This window comes from Bos javanicus, chromosome 25, assembly GCF_032452875.1.
Source record: "Bos javanicus breed banteng chromosome 25, ARS-OSU_banteng_1.0, whole genome shotgun sequence".
In the NCBI taxonomy this organism is placed as follows: Eukaryota; Metazoa; Chordata; class Mammalia; order Artiodactyla; family Bovidae; genus Bos; species Bos javanicus.
Window position 1 is genome coordinate 1,496,076 of NC_083892.1, and position 17,122 is coordinate 1,513,197.

The 17,122-nt window shown below is 59.5% G+C and overlaps 1 protein-coding gene and 1 long non-coding RNA gene across 4 annotated transcripts; one reads left to right on the top strand and one right to left on the bottom strand.

The window, feature by feature from the left end:
- Positions 1-271: 271 nt before the first annotated feature.
- HS3ST6 (heparan sulfate-glucosamine 3-sulfotransferase 6) lies at positions 272-6,759 on the bottom strand. 2 transcript variants are annotated; one of them, XM_061400778.1, is made up of 2 exons: positions 5,961-6,759; positions 272-1,020 (listed from the first exon to the last, which is right to left on the bottom strand). In XM_061400778.1, the coding sequence occupies exons 1-2, from the start codon at positions 6,341-6,343 to the stop codon at positions 405-407; spliced, it is 999 nt and encodes a 332-aa protein (XP_061256762.1). In that variant the 5' UTR covers positions 6,344-6,759; the 3' UTR covers positions 272-404. The 2 variants fall into 2 exon arrangements, with proteins under 2 accessions (XP_061256762.1, XP_061256761.1); XM_061400777.1 differs by having other exon boundaries at positions 5,931-6,759.
- Positions 6,612-17,111, top strand: LOC133238105 (uncharacterized). Of its 2 annotated transcripts, none has more exons than XR_009733434.1 (3): positions 6,612-6,733; positions 13,115-13,332; positions 17,028-17,111. It is a non-coding gene; the product is annotated as an uncharacterized LOC133238105 (long non-coding RNA). The 2 variants fall into 2 exon arrangements; XR_009733435.1 differs by lacking the exon at positions 6,612-6,733 and adding an exon at positions 10,749-10,813.
- The last annotated feature ends 11 nt before the right edge of the window (positions 17,112-17,122 follow it).

The following is a 17,122-nucleotide window of genomic DNA, read 5'->3' on the forward strand; positions in this document are numbered from 1 at the left end:
TCTGACCTGGTGACTCAGATGGTCAAGAATCTGCTTGCAATGCAGGAAACCCAGGTTCAACCCCTGGGTCAGGAAGATCCCCTGGAGAAGGGAATGGCAACTCACTCAAATATTCTTGCCTGGAGAAGCCTATGGACAGAGGAGCCTGATGGGCTACAGTCTATGAGGTCCCAAAGAGTCAGACACGATTGAGCAACTTTCACTTTCCACTTCTACCTCCAGGAGGTGGCACCTCCAGCCCCACCCTCTAACCCTCTAAGGGCTCCTAGAAGAACACAGATGCCAACTTTATTTTGTAAATATTTTTCTCTGCCCAGCGTGTGCCCAGGGTCTGCTCTGGCCGGGTGATGGGCATAAATTAAGGTCACTGAGCTTTCCCAGACAGGGTGTGGGCCCTGGCCCCATCAGTCCCAGCCGAAGTCCTGGCCGGTCATCTGGTAGAACTTGCGGTTGAAGGGCCGGTAGAAGGCCCGCAGGCGCTGGACCACGGACTCGGGCACGCGTGGGTGGGGCCGGCCCTTGGACTTGCCCAGGCAGCGTGGCCGGCCACTGCCCTGCGCCTTCTTGAGGCAGGGGAAGCCCTTGGTGGCATTGAAGTAGAAGTGCTTGTCTGTGACGACCCGCTTGAGGCCCAGGAAGTCCTGCACACGGCCCAGCTCCCCGGCGGGGTCGCTGACCAGGCGCTCGCCGCTGACGAAGAGGAAGCGGGACAGCGGGAAGTAGCGCAGCCAGTTGTCCAGGTGCTGCGCGTACAGGCCGATGCGCACGGCGCTCCAGGCCGTGTCCACGGGGCCCAGGCCGCGGCGGAAGGCCAGGGCGCCGAAGCTGGGCAGGCCCGGGGTCTTGGAGAGGGTCTGCGCGTAGTCGGAGATGGCCCGGGTCACGGGGTTCCGCACGACCACGATCAGCTTTGTGGCCGGGGACATGCTGTGGATGCGGCGTGGGGCCTCCCGTGTCACGAAGTAGCTGGGGGTCTTCTCCAGGGTGATCTGCCCGTCCAGGGTGCGGGGCATCAGGCTCCTGCGGGACGGAGTGTGGAGAGGGGGCGTGAGTGGGTGCTGGCCCTCCTCCCACACTAGATCTGACCCAGGGCCAGTACTAACCTCCCCCGCCAGGGAAGCCCCAAACCTACAAGGTAGCTGAGCCTCCCCTTTGCCCACCCTGCCAGGCCCACCCATCCAAAGTGCCTGCGTGGGCAGCCTGGGGTGTGGACCATGAGGGTGCTCAGCCTTGGGGCAGGCTGGAAGTGGGGCCCATCCTGCAAGGCTGCTCACACCCCCACAGGGCTCAGCTGCACCCCAACCCTGACACGGGTGCCTCTCACCCCAGACCCGGTGCTCATGAGGCCAGGGGCCCCAGGCCTACCGCCCACAAGGCTCCACTTGTCCCCCCAACCCCCGTAGGCCCCTGCACTGTAATTACCCTGGTCACACTCTCATTAAGTGGCTCATGGCGTCCCCTGAATTAGGTCATTAGTTATTGACCAGTGTCCCCAGCAAAGGGCGTCCCGCCTTCCTCTCTGTCACTCCCCCCCATCGCCCCTCCCCACCTCTGAAGGCAGCCCTGCTAATTCTCCCCAACCGGCTCCCCACGTCCCAGAAAGTTGAAAGCCACAGCCCAGCCCAGGACACTGCAGAAGTTAGTGAGGCGGCCTGAGGACCCATCTCAGCCGCCAGGGCTGCCCAGACCCCTCTGGGAACCCAGAGCGCAGGGCCTGCATGCAGCCTTCTCAGCAGTCCCCTCTCTCTGGCCCAGGGCTGGGGGGCACTGATCCTATCCCAGAGCGGGTGAAGCCCCTCCTAGCACCCCGCCTTGGCAGCGTCCCGAGGCCGCCCTGCCAACCAGGTAGAGCTGGGTCGGGTGGGGCAGGGTGCAGCGGTGAGGCCAGCTGAGCAAACAGCTCCGAGGGAGGGTAGGGAACTAGGTCAACAGAGGCAGAGGCTGGGACCTGCGCTCCAGAGGTGGGGGGTCTCTGCCCGCTTCTGACAGAGCTGCCCTGCCCCCGTGGACAGCCCCTAGGACTGGCTCCCCCCAGGAGGGCGACAGACAGGACAGAATTGAGGTCTCAACCAGCCTAGTGACCCCCAGACTCAGCTCCGGGGAGGCAGGCTCCTCTTCTGCTCTGCTGGGTGGACAGACACACGAGTTGGGGTACCAGCTTGGACGATGCTGATGTCAGGACCAGAGAACGTGTACATGGGAGTCCCGGGGGTCCTGCCACTCCCCCGACACCCCCATTTGGCTCTGGGGAGTAGGGTAGGCAGTGTGGTTGGCCAGCTATGGGAGCTGCCCCCATCCCTTGAAATAAAGCCCTGGGCAGAGCCAGTCTACAGAAGTTATGGGGGACAGTTCTGCTCCCCCACGTCCCAGGAGTGAGCTGGGACTCCTTTCACACCAGTCACTGCCCCATCTATAGTCAGGCACACTGAGGTTCGGAGACGAGCAGGAAGTGCTAGGGAGGGCATGGGCCCCCACCCCACCCCTGCGTTGCAGCTGTTGGGAGGCGGTGTCAGCCCGGAATGCAGGTGGGGACTGCAGGGTGAGTTCAAAGAGACTGGGAGTGGGGACAAGGCCCAGGGCCGAGTCCAGGGCTGCAGCCTGGGGTGGCCAGCTCAGGGAACCCCCTTTCCCACAAGAGGGAGGCCAGAAGGAGGGGTGTTCTCCACACTGGACCTCGACGCTGAGACTCACAGACAGAAGCCAGTGCCCACAGACAGCAGCAGAAGTCAGCGCCCCCCGCAGGGAGGGAACCAGCCCTGACCGCTCCAGGACCCTCCTCACCGACTGAAACCCCTTTCCATCCGCTTCCTACCCAGGTGCCCAGTGACCCCAGGAGCACCCTCTCTCGTTCCCCAGACAGGACACCCCGATTCTGAGCAGCCCCATCCCCTCACACCTGGGGGGAGGGGCTGCAAGGAAGCCGGGGAGACTGCGAGGGGCCTTAGCGCCCATTGTTGCTTTCTCTCCAAGGAAGGGGGAGGTGCCCCACTGTGGAAGGGGAATGGGATGAGATGGGGTGCCCACGCTTGCCACACAGCAGCTTGGAGAGCTAAGATCTTTGGGATCAATGACTTGCCCCCCTCCACAGGCCTCAGAAGCCTGTCACCCAGGCAGGCAGGCAGGAAGGAAGGTGGGGATGGGGACTTCTCGGGGGCGGGAGAGAAGGGGGAGAGGATGAGAGGGGCAGGACTCTGACCCCCCACGGCCAACATCTGATGGGCTGCTCTGAGGACACGCGCTCCCTGATCATCTGGTCTGCATTTCCCTGCGGCTTCCATCCAGTCTGTGTGACTCCTCCCCTCTGTCTCTGCCTCAGGACGCCCCTCCGCCTTGGGGGGCCGTCCATACCCCTCTCAGCTCCCCCTCTGCCCCGGACCCCTCTCTGTCTCAGCCTCCCTCCACCTCGGCGCCCCTCCTCTGTGTCTCACACCTCGCCTGGGCCCCATCCCGCGGGCCCTGGGACTCATCAGGAACCAGCTAGGGTTCCCATGTGAAACAGGACAGTGCCAGGAGCCAAGGGGGTTCCCAGACCTGCACCCTTCCTGGTCTGTCTGTTTTTCCAAAATGCCACAGTCAGAGTACAGCCCCCACTTGCCCCCAGACAGGGCACTCCTGCTGAACCGAGATTTTGGGGTGTTTGCATGGCCCCAGCCTCTGCCAGACAGAAGGTGATCGGTGAGTCAGCAAATGGATGAACGAGTGCTGTGTGAGACACTTGAGGGCCCCAGTCCCCAAGGAGGAGGACCCTCAAGAACCTGAGGGAGGAGATGAGGCCCAGGGAGGGGGACTGGTTTGGCCAAGGTCAGCTTTGAGCAGCCCAGGATGCCTGCCAAGGCCAAGGGAAGGGCCCGAGACACCACCTGGTCACAGCCCAGGAGGAACTGGTGTCCCCAGAACTCAACTGGGGTACTAGCCACTCCTCTGCTCACTGCTCCAAACCACCACCCAGAAAGAGCCCTGGAGGCTGGGTCCAGGGTCCTGAGAGCAGACCTGACCAGGGGTTGGGCATCCTCTTTGCAGCTAGGGAGACTGAGGCAGGGGTGGAATTTCAGAGGCTCACTGCATGCACACGGCTGGCTGGAAGGACAGTCAGGTTCAGGGACACAGGTGTCTGTGAGCAACACGAAGCCCAGCTGTGCATGTGTCAGCACCTCACATGCCCTCCAGAAGCTCAGGCCTGCACCAGCAGTGAGAGGTCAGCGCTAGCCAGCCCCAAGGGACAGCTCCGGATTAGAGGGGCAGGAGGGACGGTGCCCCTTCCCCCTACAGGGGCTGGGTGGAGGAAGGACTCCTCCTCCACCACTTAAACAGACCAGAACCCCCACCCCCCTCATCTCGGGCCTCAGGGATGCCAGGGGCCCAAGAACTCCTCCCCAAGGCTGAAGACCTGACCCGGAATCTGGGTCCAGCTGGCTTCCTCTCAGGTCCCTTAGGCTCCCCAGACCAGTCCCCCAAAGCTGGAGTGTGTGCCCAGGGAGGGCCCGTCTGGATGGGGGTCTCAAGACCCCCAGCTCTTTGAGAACCCAGCTCTAGACGCCCCTGCAGCCCCTCCCTCATTAGCCAATCAGGGCCAAGCTCTGAGGTTTGCACTTTGGTTACCAGTGTTTCCTTCCCCACCTTCCCCTCCCCCTTCTCCCTCCCCTCCCCCTCTTCCTCCTGTGCACAGAAGTGGTAAATGAAGGATGCTCTGGGATGCTGGAGCACTGTCAGAGCGGACAGTAGTCTCTCCATAAGCATCGGGAATGCAGGGATTCAGACACTCGGGTGCAAGGATGGACCCACCTCCCCCATCACCACACAACTTCCCAGACCCCTAAAGGCAGCCGTCCTTCAGAGTTCAGGAGCCAGACCCCCAGTTCTCAGTAGGAACCCTGCAAATCCTTAAGTGATTCTGATGCAAAAAGCAAAGATAAAAAGGAGATGGAGGCCGGGTGGAGTCTGGGTGCAGAAAGCCTGGTAAAATGTAGGTCAAGAGTCTGGGTCCTGCCACCCCCCACTCTCCGCTTGTTCACCAGGTGACTGTGGGCAGGGTCCTCGCTGTCCCTTAGGGGCTAGGCCTGGGCTTGGGGATGAGGTGGGTGCCACAGGGAGTGGGGTCACTCACTCTCCATCTGTAAGCTCTCATTTACCCGAAGGAAAGTATAAGACACCGAGGCAGACTTGTGCCTGACCGACAGAGGCAGCAGGCAGGGCCTCACGTTCACTCTTCCCTGTGAACCTCCGCAGGGAGGGGCCGGTGTTTGATCAGCCACCAGGACAGGCTACTTCAGCGGGGGCTGGTGCCCCCCTCATTCCTCCAACCCCCAAAGGTCATACCGGGTGGGAATGAGGGCAGCTACAGAGCCCCATGACATGAAGTTGGGGTCCCAGTTCCCATCCCTGGACACTGACTCAAAGGCACCCTCCTCTTTTGTAAAGACCAGACTTTCTCCAGACCCCCAGGACTGCGGAGAAGGATTTCTCTTTCCAGGATCAGGGATCTTGGGGTGGGAATGGGGTGATAGATACTTCTAGGAGGCTGCAAGGAACCGGGAGGCCCTTCCATAAGGTAATTGACCAGAGTTTAGACAGGCTTTCCTTCCCGGAGAGATGCGGCAGAGAGGCGCGACTGAGCACGAAGCATTTCCAAAGCGCCTCAGACTCCAGTGGCTCGAAACTACTTCTCAGCCGGAATCACACTCTAGCCCCCTAGCCAAGGCTTTCCCCGGAGTTTTCAAAGTTTCTGGGAGCCCACGGCCACCCATCTTCTTTTCCATAAAATCCGCTGCAGGAAGTCAAATCTCAACCCGCACGCAGGTTGGTCTCAGCCCCAGAAGATACCCTGAGTCCTTGCCCCGCCGCTTCCCCAGCGAGGCCCCTGGAGCGCACCACGCCGTTTCCCGAAGGCACCCGCCAGGAAACCGATGGGGCCGACGGGCCCGGGCGCTCACCGGTACCAGGCGAGGCCGCGCTCGTAGCACCTGTCGAAGAAGTGGGGCTCCGAGCCGAGCGCGCGGATGTCGGGGTGCAGCCGCAGGAACTCCAGCAGGGCGCGCGTGCCGCCCTTCTTCACGCCCACGATGAGGGCTTGCGGGAAGCGCCGCCGGCCCGAGCCACTGGCCACGGGCAGACCGGGCTCCCTGGGGCTGCGGGATGCTCGGGGCGGCTCGGCGCGCGCAGGGGCCGGCGCGGGGACTCGGCCGGCCGGCGGGCAGCGTCCAGGGAGGGCGCAGAGGCAGTAGGCGCCGAGAACCAGCGCGGCGAACAGCAAAGGCGCACGGGACGCCCGAAGCGCGGTCCCGGGCCCTCCCGCGGTGCCCTGGCTGCCCCCGGCCCCGCCGGCCAGGCCGCCGCTACCTGCCATGGGGCCGCACCGCGCCCAGGCCTGCGAGCGCGGGCTGCAGGAGGGCGAACATCCCCGCCGGTGCCGCGCGCAGCCGGCCGGCACCCGACTTCTGCTCTGCGCCCCACTGCCGGGTCTTCTGCGAGCGGGGCGGGACCAGGGCGAGGGCGGGAGGCCCCGCCCCGCCCAAAGGCCCCGCCCCGCCTAGACCACTGCTCTTCCCTGGACGCGCCGGCACCCACGGGCGCGACTCGGAGCCTCAGAGACTAGCCTGACACGCCCTCTCGGAGACCCCAGGCCCCAGTCCTCTCGGGATACGGCGGCGGCGACTGCAGGACGGTGACAGGACTGCGCTGCTGTCCAAAAGACCCGCTCCTAGAGGGCCGATCGCCGCGCGGAGCGGCGCGGCAGGTGCGCGGGCGGAGAAAGTGGGTCAAGGTGGCTCGCGGTTCCGGGCCTGGTGCTCAGAGGGGCTCTGGAAAAGTGGGAAGTCTGCGGCGGGAACCGGGCTCACCCTACTGACAATCGGTTTGCTATTGCCCTACGCCAGGGTCACGCACGGACAGGGCGGTTGGAGACGACTAGCCAAGTTGATTACCATTTTAAAGTCTGGGAGAAATGCTCAGGGGAAACAGGCCCAGTGAAATTCAGACCTGTCTCCTGAGCCTTTCCACCTGTCTGTATGTGCAGCCTAGTCCCCCGGTGTCCCCCTGGGATGTCAGTGACCCATCTCTGACGCTGGTGAAGCGGCTGTATTGGAGATGTGGAGGATTCAGGAGACCTACCTGTGCTGGGGAAACCAGAAGGAGAAGGTGTCCTTTGAGAGAGCTTCCTCTGAGGGGCAGGGAGACTCAGGGCCCATCCCAGTAGAGACCTGCTGGGCACTGGACACTCAGGGACTTTTCTGATCCCCCAGGCTCACTAAGCCCCTAGCACAGCACAATGAAGGCCAGCCAGGAGAGGGCGAGCCAGCCCCAGGGACAGACAGAATGGAACCCATGTCCTCCCTTTGCCTGTTCCCCAGCCTTCCTGGCCTCGGGGCTGGGGCAGGTGGGCATGAACTCCTCGAAGAGGCCAGGCTTCCCCCAGTCAGTGCCCAGAGACCAACGCCCCAGCTTCTGCTGGTTAACGGGCCACTCCTGGGCCTAATGGTATCCAGACCTAAGAGCACCCTGGAGCACTTCCCTCAGGGCAGGGGCCTCCACGACCCACCTGCAGAGCCAAGGGGTGAAAACCACTGACCAGGGCCCCAGCCCAGTTCCCAGATGCCATACCTGCACCTGCTTGTCAAGGCAAGACTCAGGCAGGAGCCCCGTGGGCGGAGTGTTGGCAAAGCACCATCTCAGGTGCATGCCAGCACATGCAGGGTCACAGGAAGTTCTTCTTCTGGTCTAGCTTAAAACAGGATTTGTTCCAGACAGTCTGGCTCTGTTAGAGCCGCCCGCTCCACCTGCAGCACCCACCCACAACCTCAGCAACCACTTCTCAGGGCTCCGAACTCCAGCTTTAAACCCTGGTGGCCCTTCTGTCTCCCTGCCCCAGCACCAGCATTGGCTAGGCATTGGCTGTACTCCCTCCTGGGAATGCCTTTCCCTTAGTCCCCGGCCTACACACACACACACACACACACACACACACACACACACATACCTGTTTGGAGACTTTTCAGGAAGAATTCACCAAGAACAGCAGGACCCTGAACACACTGCAGGTGGGGGAGTGATGTCCAGGGACAAGAGTCTGCTCAGTGTTTGGCAGCTGATCCCCTATCTCCACCCACCACCTGGCTCCCAGGTGAGTTGTCATTGTTCAGTCACTAAGTCATGTCCGACTCTCTGTGACCCCATGGACTACAGCACACCAGGGTTCCCTGTCCTTCACTATCTCCTGGAGTTTACTCAAACTCACATCCATCAAGTTGGTGATGCCATCCAACCATCTCATCCTCTGTCATCTCCTTCTCTTCTTGCCCTCAATCTTGCCCAGCATCAAGGACTTTTCCAATGAGTCAGCTCTTCACATCCTAGGTGGCCAAAGTATTGAAACTTCAGCTTCAGCATCAGTCCTTCCAATGAATATTCAGGGTGGATAGTTATTCCATTCTCCAGGGGATCTTGCCAACCCAGGGATCGAACTCGGGTCTCCTGCATTTTAGGTGGATTCTTTACCATCTGAGCCATCAGGGAAGCCCTCTCAGGTGAGGGGTAGGTGCAGATCTGGGGACATCCAGGATGGCAGCCTTGGGATGTTTGTTCACCAGTGTATCCCCAGCACCTCATGGAGCCTGGTACCCGACAGGCACTCAATAAAGACCAGCCAGTGGAAGGATGGGAGTGGAGGGAGAGGCTGAGGAAGGATTTCTAGAGATAATGGTGAGGCAAGCAGCAGGACAGCATCCCAGTCGGCCAGGGGAAGGCTCAGCCTCAGAGAGCACAGTGATGGGAGCCGGGTGGGGAGGCAGAGAACATGTAGAGCCAAGGCCATCCCGGGGGAGTGGGTCCCAGCCTCCTCCTCCTCTAGAGCTTGTCCTCAGGCTCCTGCCAGCCCAGACCTCTGGTCCCTAAAGTGGAAAACTCCATCCTGACTCTGAAAGAAGAGCTTCATTGAAACACAATTCCCGTACCATGCAATTCGGCCATCTAATTCGGCCACCATTCTCAAATTCAACAGTTTTCAGCATATTCACAGTGTTGTACAACCATCACCACAATGCATTCCAGAACATATTAATCACTCCAGAAAGAAATCCCATACCTGTTAGCAGCTCATTTCAGTTCAGTCACTCAGTCGTGTCTGATTCTTTGCGACCCCATGTACTGCAGCACACCAGGCTTCTGTGTCCATCACCAACTCCCAGAGCTTGCTTAGACTCATGTCCATTGAGTCGGTGATGCCATCCAACCATCTCATCCTCTGTCATCCCCTTCTCCTGCCTTCAATCTTCCCCAGCATCAGGGTCTTTTCCAATGAGTCAGTTCTTCACATCAGGTGGCCATATTGGAGTTTCAGCTTCAGCATCAGTCCTGGCAATGAATATTCAGAACTGATTTCCTTTAGGATGGACTGGTTGAATCTCCTTGCAGTCCAAGGGACTCAAGAGTCTTCTCCAACACCACAGTTCAAAAGCATCAATTCTCCCCTCGCTCAGCCCCTGGCCACCACTATCTATTTTTTGTCTCTGAATCTGCCTCTTCTCCACGTATCATATATGTGGGATCATACATTATATGACCTTCTGCAACTGGCTTCTTTCACTCAGCATAGTGTGTTCAAGGGTCGTTTATACTGTGGTGTGTCAGTGCTTCACTCTTTTCATGGCTGCATAATACTCTGTGTGGCTGGACCACGTTCTGCTTATCTATTCATCAGTTGCGCTTTTTCCCACCTTTTGGTTACCGAGAATCATGCTGCTGTGAACGTTTATTTACAAAATCTCATGTGAGCATAAGTTTCGTTTATGTTGGGTATATACCTAGGAGTGAAATTGCCCGGTCAAATGGTAACTATTTATCCCTTTATGAAGAGTCCTCTTTCATTTTTTTTTTAACTACATGAAGCTTGTGGGGTCTTAGTTCCCCCACCAGGGATTGAGCCAAGGACAGTGGAAGTGCCGGGTCCTAACCACTGGACCACCAGGGAACTCCCTGAAGAGTCCTTTTGAAGGTTAAATATGGAAGTTTCAGCATCTATGTCTCTGTACTTCTCAACCTCAGGGCTGCTGCCTTCCCTCCTCCCCAGAATGTCTGAGTGGCCCCTCCACCCTGCCTTGCCATCAGAGTCCAGCCCCAACTCACCACTGGCTGTGTGACCTAGGGAGGGTGGATCACCCCCTTTCAGCCACATGGTGAAAAGTCACTTTGGGGCCCCAGAAGAGAGTAGGCCATGGGGACTCAGGGCGAGTGACTGTCCCTGTGCCCTGAGAGAGTGGCTTAACTCCTGCCCTGTCTGGTCACACTTCCTGTCCAGAAAAAACAGGTGTCAACCAGGCCTTTCTGTCCAGTCTGATCTTCCCAGGAGCCCTTTAGCTTTGAGTGCTCCACATGGCCCAATTTCAATTCCCGTTTCACCTCGTCTGGGTCCCCTGCCCAGTCAGGGGCCAGGCAAAAGTCCATCTGCTCACCCTCCCTGGCCAGCCATCAGACATGCAGAGAAGTTGGATCTAATATGGCAGAAGGGCCTGAGCAGGGAGAATGTGGAAGAGGAGGTGGACGGAGCTGGGTCAAGTACACAGCATCCCTGGGGGAGGGCCAGAGTGGGTGACCCCAGGGAGAGAGTCCAGGGAGCAAGGTCGTGGTGGATGGACAGACCAGCCTGGCCTCACAGGTCTATGAGCCAGCTATCCCAGTTGTGTCTGCATCTCCTTCGCAGACGGTAATGATTTCCCTGTGGGCGATTTTGATCTCCATCTACCTCCTCCACCTACCCATGCTCTCTGCAAGGCCAGGGATGGAGTCAGTCTTGATCCCTTCTGTGGCTCCATGCCTAAGCATGGTGAGTGCTCATGAACCTTTGTTGAGTGGCTGAGTGACTGACTCTGCATGTATGTCTGAGACAGTCTAGGTGTGGAGCCCCGCCCCCATGCTCCTCTCCTTCCCAGGCTGTCCCCTCCCCAGCCCAGGCCCCCAGGGGCAGCATTGCAGGGTGTGCAGCTCTGCTCTGGAAAATGATTAATAACACCGTTCAGTCCCTCCCTCCGTGGGGCACAGCTGGGGGAGATTTCACACATGCAGGGCTTCCAGAAACTTCCTCCCTGAGAACCACACCCTCACCCCCCAGACCCACTGCCCTGCAGCCCTCTGGGATTCCTCAGTCTGCAAGGGGAGCCGAGGGGAGGGGGCTGAGGCTGAGGGTGGGCCCAGCTGTCCTTGATTTGTGTGGGGTTTTTCCATTTCAGATGCCGGGTCTGCCCGAGCATATAGAGGATGCGGTTTCCTTCCTGGGGAGGCGCCCCTGAGAGACGTCTCCCCACCTACCCCACCCACCCCCAGAGCCCAGCTCAGTCTGGTAGGGAGCGAGGGCCAGGAAGCCCTGGGGAGTGGGGCGCACAGCACAGCACAAAGCCGGCAGCAAGGCTTCTCGGCGATGATGGCGGGCTCAAGCCCAGCTCTGCCCCTCCCAGCGTGTGACCTGGGCAGGTAGCCAGCCTCTCTGAGCTTCACTCTCCTACTTTATAAGGCGGAGATGACACAAGCCCCCACCTCTCTGGGTGCCTGGCTTTTAAGCTCTTTATGATACGGAGGCAGTGGGCATGTGACAGTGACTCTGGCACAAGAAGGGGAGCCCTGAAGGTACTCCCACCCTGGGAGCCCTAAGTACTTCTTAATTTGTCCTCCTGGGGACCAGGCTGGAGAGGAAGGGCCTCCCTAGTCCCAGGGTGTCCCAGGTGGCACTAGTGGTAAAGAGCCCTCCTACCAATGCAGAAGATGCGTGTTCCATCCCTGGTCGGGAATATGCCCTGGAGTAGAAAATGGCAACCCACTCCAGTATTCTTGCCTGGAGAATCCCATGGACAGAGGAGCCTGATGGGCTACAGTCCATGGGGTCACAGAGTCAGACACAACTGAAGCAACACAGCAGCAGTAGCAGTAGGATCTTGTTCCCAGAGACCAGCTAAATGTGAGGACACAGAAGGACAGAAATGCTTGCAGGGCAAACAGGATCCCTAGGAGAAGGGACACTGTGTGTTCACACAAATGCGCCGAGCCTGCCTGTGGCCCTGGGGTTTGCCAGGAGGAGCCAGACCCGAGTCCCGAGCCGGAATGGCCCCAGCTTGCCTCCAGCCACCCCACCCCTTTCCCTTGGGTCTTCCTGGGGGGCGCAGCAGAAAGAGGCCCATTTGCCACTGGGCCCCTGCTTCCCCAGGAGAGGGCAGGGCTCCAAGTCCAGGACACATAAGTGGGCCCTGCAAACTGCTTCCCACCCACCAGCCTGGCCCAGCTCCATTTATAACAGTCCTCCCAGGCTGGGAGTCCCAGCCTTACAAAGGAGAGGGCTGGTAACAGCCTTTAGACCCAACGTGAGTCTAAAGAGGGGGAAAGGGGGGCCCACAGAAACAGGACTCCCTCTGTCCCCCCTCCACCTCCTCCATCTTTGCAGCCGTACGCCGGGCTTCTCAGAGCCTTGGGGAAGCCTGCGAGTCATCCAAGAACCCCCACGTTAGGCCACTGGGGCTTTGTGGCCAGGTCTGTCTGTGCCCTGAAGAGGGCCCCCGTGGGCTGAACACATTCCATCAAGAGCTGGGGGCTAGTGCAAGCTCAGGAAGCCCATGCTCTGCAAGGGCCAGGACCATGCTCACATACACACAGGCAAGAGGGGCTTCAGAGGCCTGCCCACCGGCCCCTGCCACCATCCCCTGCCCCATGTGGAGAGCCCCAAGTTTGAACCTCCCTGCACACCAGTGACCTACTCACAGCCAGCAAGGCCAGGGAACAGCCCCCGACGGAGGCCCATGCCCCTCACACCCATCCCCTGCGCTTCCAGGGGAAACACCGCATGCTCACAGTTGGCCAGACAGACGGGCAGACGGGCATTCAGCCAGGCTTGTTCAACTGGGGCTTGGGAAGATCCAGAGCCCAGAGCCCCAGGGTTGAGCATCTTGAACATGTGCCTTGCACTCTGCTCTGCTCCCCTCCAGACACCCCGCTAAGTGGCAGACTCCCTGCTTGGACAATAGGACCTTCAAGCCTGACCGCCACACCCGCCTCAGAGAACAGTGACTCCACCCTTGTCCCCCATATGGTCAACACTGTCCTTCCTCTGACACTGGCTTCCCTGTCCTCCCCCAACTTCCAGGTACACCCCAGGGGCTCTGGCCTCAGAGATGGAGCACAAAACACCCCACAACGACCGAGACTAAGGGACCAAAAAGCCACCAGCAGCAGGCAGATGGTATCACAGGGAGCAGAGCCCATGGGCCCTTCTCCTCTCTGCTCCAGCCTTTAGCAGTGCAGCTGCCAAGCCCTTTGAAGCCAACAGGAGCTTGTAAATGTCCTGACTAGAGATGAAACATGGTAAGACATGAAGCCAGAGGCTGCAACACAGATAATCTCCACCGTTTTACAAGGAACAAGTCACGCCTAGAGACAGGTGCTGGGGGAGCTGAGGGGCTGGGGCGGAAGGAGATTATCAGCAGGTAACCCCCTTCCCGGCAGCCCCCCTCTTGTCTGCTGCCAGAACCTCACCAACCATCTTCCCTGCGCGTCTTACCCCTAAGCTCTTCTAGCAGAGCCCAGGGCCAGGGGTAGGGTGACAAGTGGCCCTGGGGTTCCTGCCTCCTCCAGGCCATGGATACACTCACACAGATGTGTGGTTTATTCATCCTGAGACTATGTGGCCCCCGCAGAGGGAGCAAGCAGAGGCAGTGCGGTTTTATGCACATTCATCTGGTCCTGCCACAGGCAGCCCCCTTTCAGGGCTCACTCTTTGGGGTAGGGAAAGAGATTGTCATTGTTCAGTTGCTCAGTCGTGTCCGACTCTTTGTGACCCCGTAGACTGCAGCACGCCAGGCCTCCCTGTCCTTCACTATCTCCCAGAGTTTGGTCGAGATTCATGTCCATTGAGTAGGTGATGCCATCCAACCATCTCGTCCTCTGTCACACCCTTCTCCTCCTGCCCTCAATCTTTCCAAGCTGAAGGTCCAATACTTTAGCCACCTGATGAAAACAGCATCACTGGAAAAGACCCTGATGCTGGGAGGGAATGAGATTGCACCACTCTAGGGTGGAATCTGCCTGGTCTGGAGGCCCAGGCACAGGGGGTTTGGGTGCAGATGGTGTGCGTAATATACACAACACAGTTACCATAAATAAATAACTGTGCTATCACTTGTGGAGTCAGGGATCAAGGATCAAGCCAGAGAGTGGGTTCTGCGGAGCCTTGGCAGGCAGAGCATGAGGGAACCACTGAGGGAAGTCACCTGGTCTGATGACTATTTTTCAAAGACCACACTGGTGGGGACAGCTGGGAGCTGTCTCTACTGTGCGGGAGAGAAGTGGACAAAGATGTGTGGGAGGCAGAACCTCAGGATTTGGTGCCCCCTCAAATGGTAAAGAATCCTCCTGCAGTGCGGGAGACCTTGGTCCGATCCCTGTCTTGGGAAGATCCCCTGGAGGAGGGCCTGGCAATGCACTATAGTATTCTTGCCTGGAGAACCTCCATGGACAGAGGAGCCTGGTGGGGTACAGATGATGGAATCGCAGAGTCAGACACTGAGCAACTAAGCACACAGCGTGGGCCAGCAGGTACGATGAAGGTGTGGAAGGGCCACAGAGAGGAGGCTGGGGCTTCAGAGCAGGTGGGTCCCACCCAAATGCCCTGGAGAAGGGTCTGGGGCTTGGCTGGGGCTGGGAGGGATCAGTCACCACCTTCCCAGCCCCCAGCTCTGTCTGCTTCTGCGGACCCCAGAAGGGGCCACACTGGGCCTCCACTGCTCTCCCAACACCAGAGCATAACCCCTGACTCCTGCTCTGAAAGCAAGGAGTCTCCACCACTGGGCTGCCAAGGAAGTCTCAACCAGAAACTTTTTCTTTTTTACTATTTATTTCCCTGCACCAAGTCTTAGTTGCCGGCATGTGGGCTCTTTGACCTTGGCTGTGGCATGCGGGTTCTTTAGCTGCAGCACGTGGGATCTAGTTCCCTGACCAGGGATCTAACCTGGGGCCCCTGCATTGGAAGGGCAAGGTTTCAGCCACTGGACCACCAGGGAAGTCTCCCGAGCAGTAACTGCCTTGAAGCCCACCAAATGCGCCTCCGCCGCACCCTCGGACGCCAGGTGGCCTCTGCTCGTGGTGGAGGTTGGGGGGCACTGGCTTGTTGAGCCGGCGCGGCTTGGAGCCGGGACGATGCGGGCGCTGACTCCTGGGTGCGGCGGGGAAGCGCGGCGCGGCGCGGGCGGGAGCCCGGGGCGGGGAGCCGCCCAGCGGTCAAAGCTGCTACCGCAGCGCCCCCGGCGGCGCCACAGGGAAGTGCCGCGCCGCTCAGACCTGCTCAGGCGCTCCTGGGGCCTGAGCGGCCTCTGCCGGTCCGCCCTGCACACGGTCCCTGGGCCCACTCCCTGAGAGGACCTTGAAGACCGGTTGATTCGGAAGGGGATCATAGCGCTACACCCCCCAGCAGGGCCTGGGATGGGGTGGGGGCACGTGGCTGGCTTGGTGGTGACCTTCACCGACCTCTGCAGGTGCCCCCTTCCACGTCCGGGCCCTGCCCACATGCATGCAGGGTGTCAGGGGGTCCTGAGACCTACCAACAGGACCCAAGTAGCACCCTTACCAGGGTCATGGCTCTCCCTGGCACTGGACTTGTCACTCAGAAGAAATGAAACCCTTGGATGAGCAAAAGCCCCAGGCATCATCAATTCAGTCATCTGCTCTGTGTTCATTAAGCCCAGTCTCCAGGCTTCCCAGGTGGCGCTAGTGGTAAAGAAACTATCTGCCAATGTAGGAGATACAAGAGACTCAAGTTCAATCCCTGGGTCGGGAAGATCCCTTGGAGGGGGGCATGGCAACCCACTCCAGTATTCTTGCCTGGAGAATCCCATGGACAGAGGTGCCTGGTGGGCTACAGTTCCCGGGTCGCAAAGAGTTAGACACGGCTGAAGCGACTTTGCATCCACTCACACCTCCAGGCTGGGGATCAGCAGAGTCCCACTGGTCCCCTGCCTGAGGTGCCCTGCCCTGCCAATGCCCAGCCCTGCTGGCTGGGTTTGACAGAGCAACCGGAGCTGTCTGCCCCTGAATGCAACCCTTGGCTCAAAAGGCTGTGTCCCGGGACCTCCACCTGGCAAAGAAGCAGGCACGGTAGGCGGCAGAGGGGGATGGGCTCTCAAAAAGCCTTTTGTTTCTCAAGAAGGAACTGCAGGGGCAGGCCAGAAGTTGTGATGCAATCCTTCAGGGGGGTGGGGTGGATTTATGATTCCCCCAGCCCTTGGTAGAAACGTTGTCAGGGGCCATCCACTTCCAGGTTCGCAGTATGACGGGACCTTGGGGTCCTGGTGCTCACCCTCCTCACTCCCCTCCTCCCAGAGCACTGCTTGCCAGCCCCCAGTTACCACCCTGTACAAATGAGCATGGGGCCCCTGGGGTGCAGGCATCAAGCACTGCCACTCACAGCTCCCCTGCAAGTCTCACCATCCCCAGGCCCAGCCCTCCAGCCCACTGTGCTATAGCTCTGAGCCCAAGGGGCAGCCACAAGGGCGTGGCCTGGACACATGGGCCCAGCTTGCCCCAGGAGGCCAGCTTGCTCTTGGGCCAAGTTCAAGCTCAAGGGTCACCCTAGCCAGGATGCAGAGCCAGGAGTGCTGGGAGAAGTGAGCAAAGTCCAAGGTCCTTCCTGGCTCTGGAGCCCAGAGGTTCCTGCTGACCACTCAGCTGGCTCTGATTCATTCAAAGGGTTCTGGGCATGCAAACTGGCTCAAGGGCTTCCCAGGTGGGCTCAGTGGGTAAAGAATCTGCCTGGCAATGCAGGAGACAGAGACGTGGGTTCCATCGCTGGGTCGGGAAGATCCCCTGGAGGAGAAAATGGCAACCCACTCCAGTATTCTTGCCTGGAGAATCCCATGGGCAGAGGAGCCTGGCGAGCTACAGTCCATAGGGTCACAAAGAGTCAGACATGACTGACTGACTTAGCACAAACTGGCTCAAGCCTGCAAATTGACAGAGGGAGTCTAGTGTCTGTCTTTATGATTCAAGTTAGATTTCTGCTCATACAGGGCTTCCCAAGTGGCGCTAGTGGTAAAGAACCGACCTGCTAACGCAAGAGATATGAGACGCAGGTTCAAGCCCTGGGTCAGGAAGATCCCCTGGA

Coding starts and splice junctions, on each gene's coding strand:
- HS3ST6 (XM_061400777.1), bottom strand. CDS start 6,343: ATGGCAGGTAGCGGCGGCCTGGCCGGCGGGGCCGGGGGCAGCCAGGGC. Junction 1,021..5,930: donor CGCGGCCTCGCCTGGTACCG/GTGAGCGCCCGG, acceptor TCCGTCCCGCAG/GAGCCTGATGCCCCGCACCC.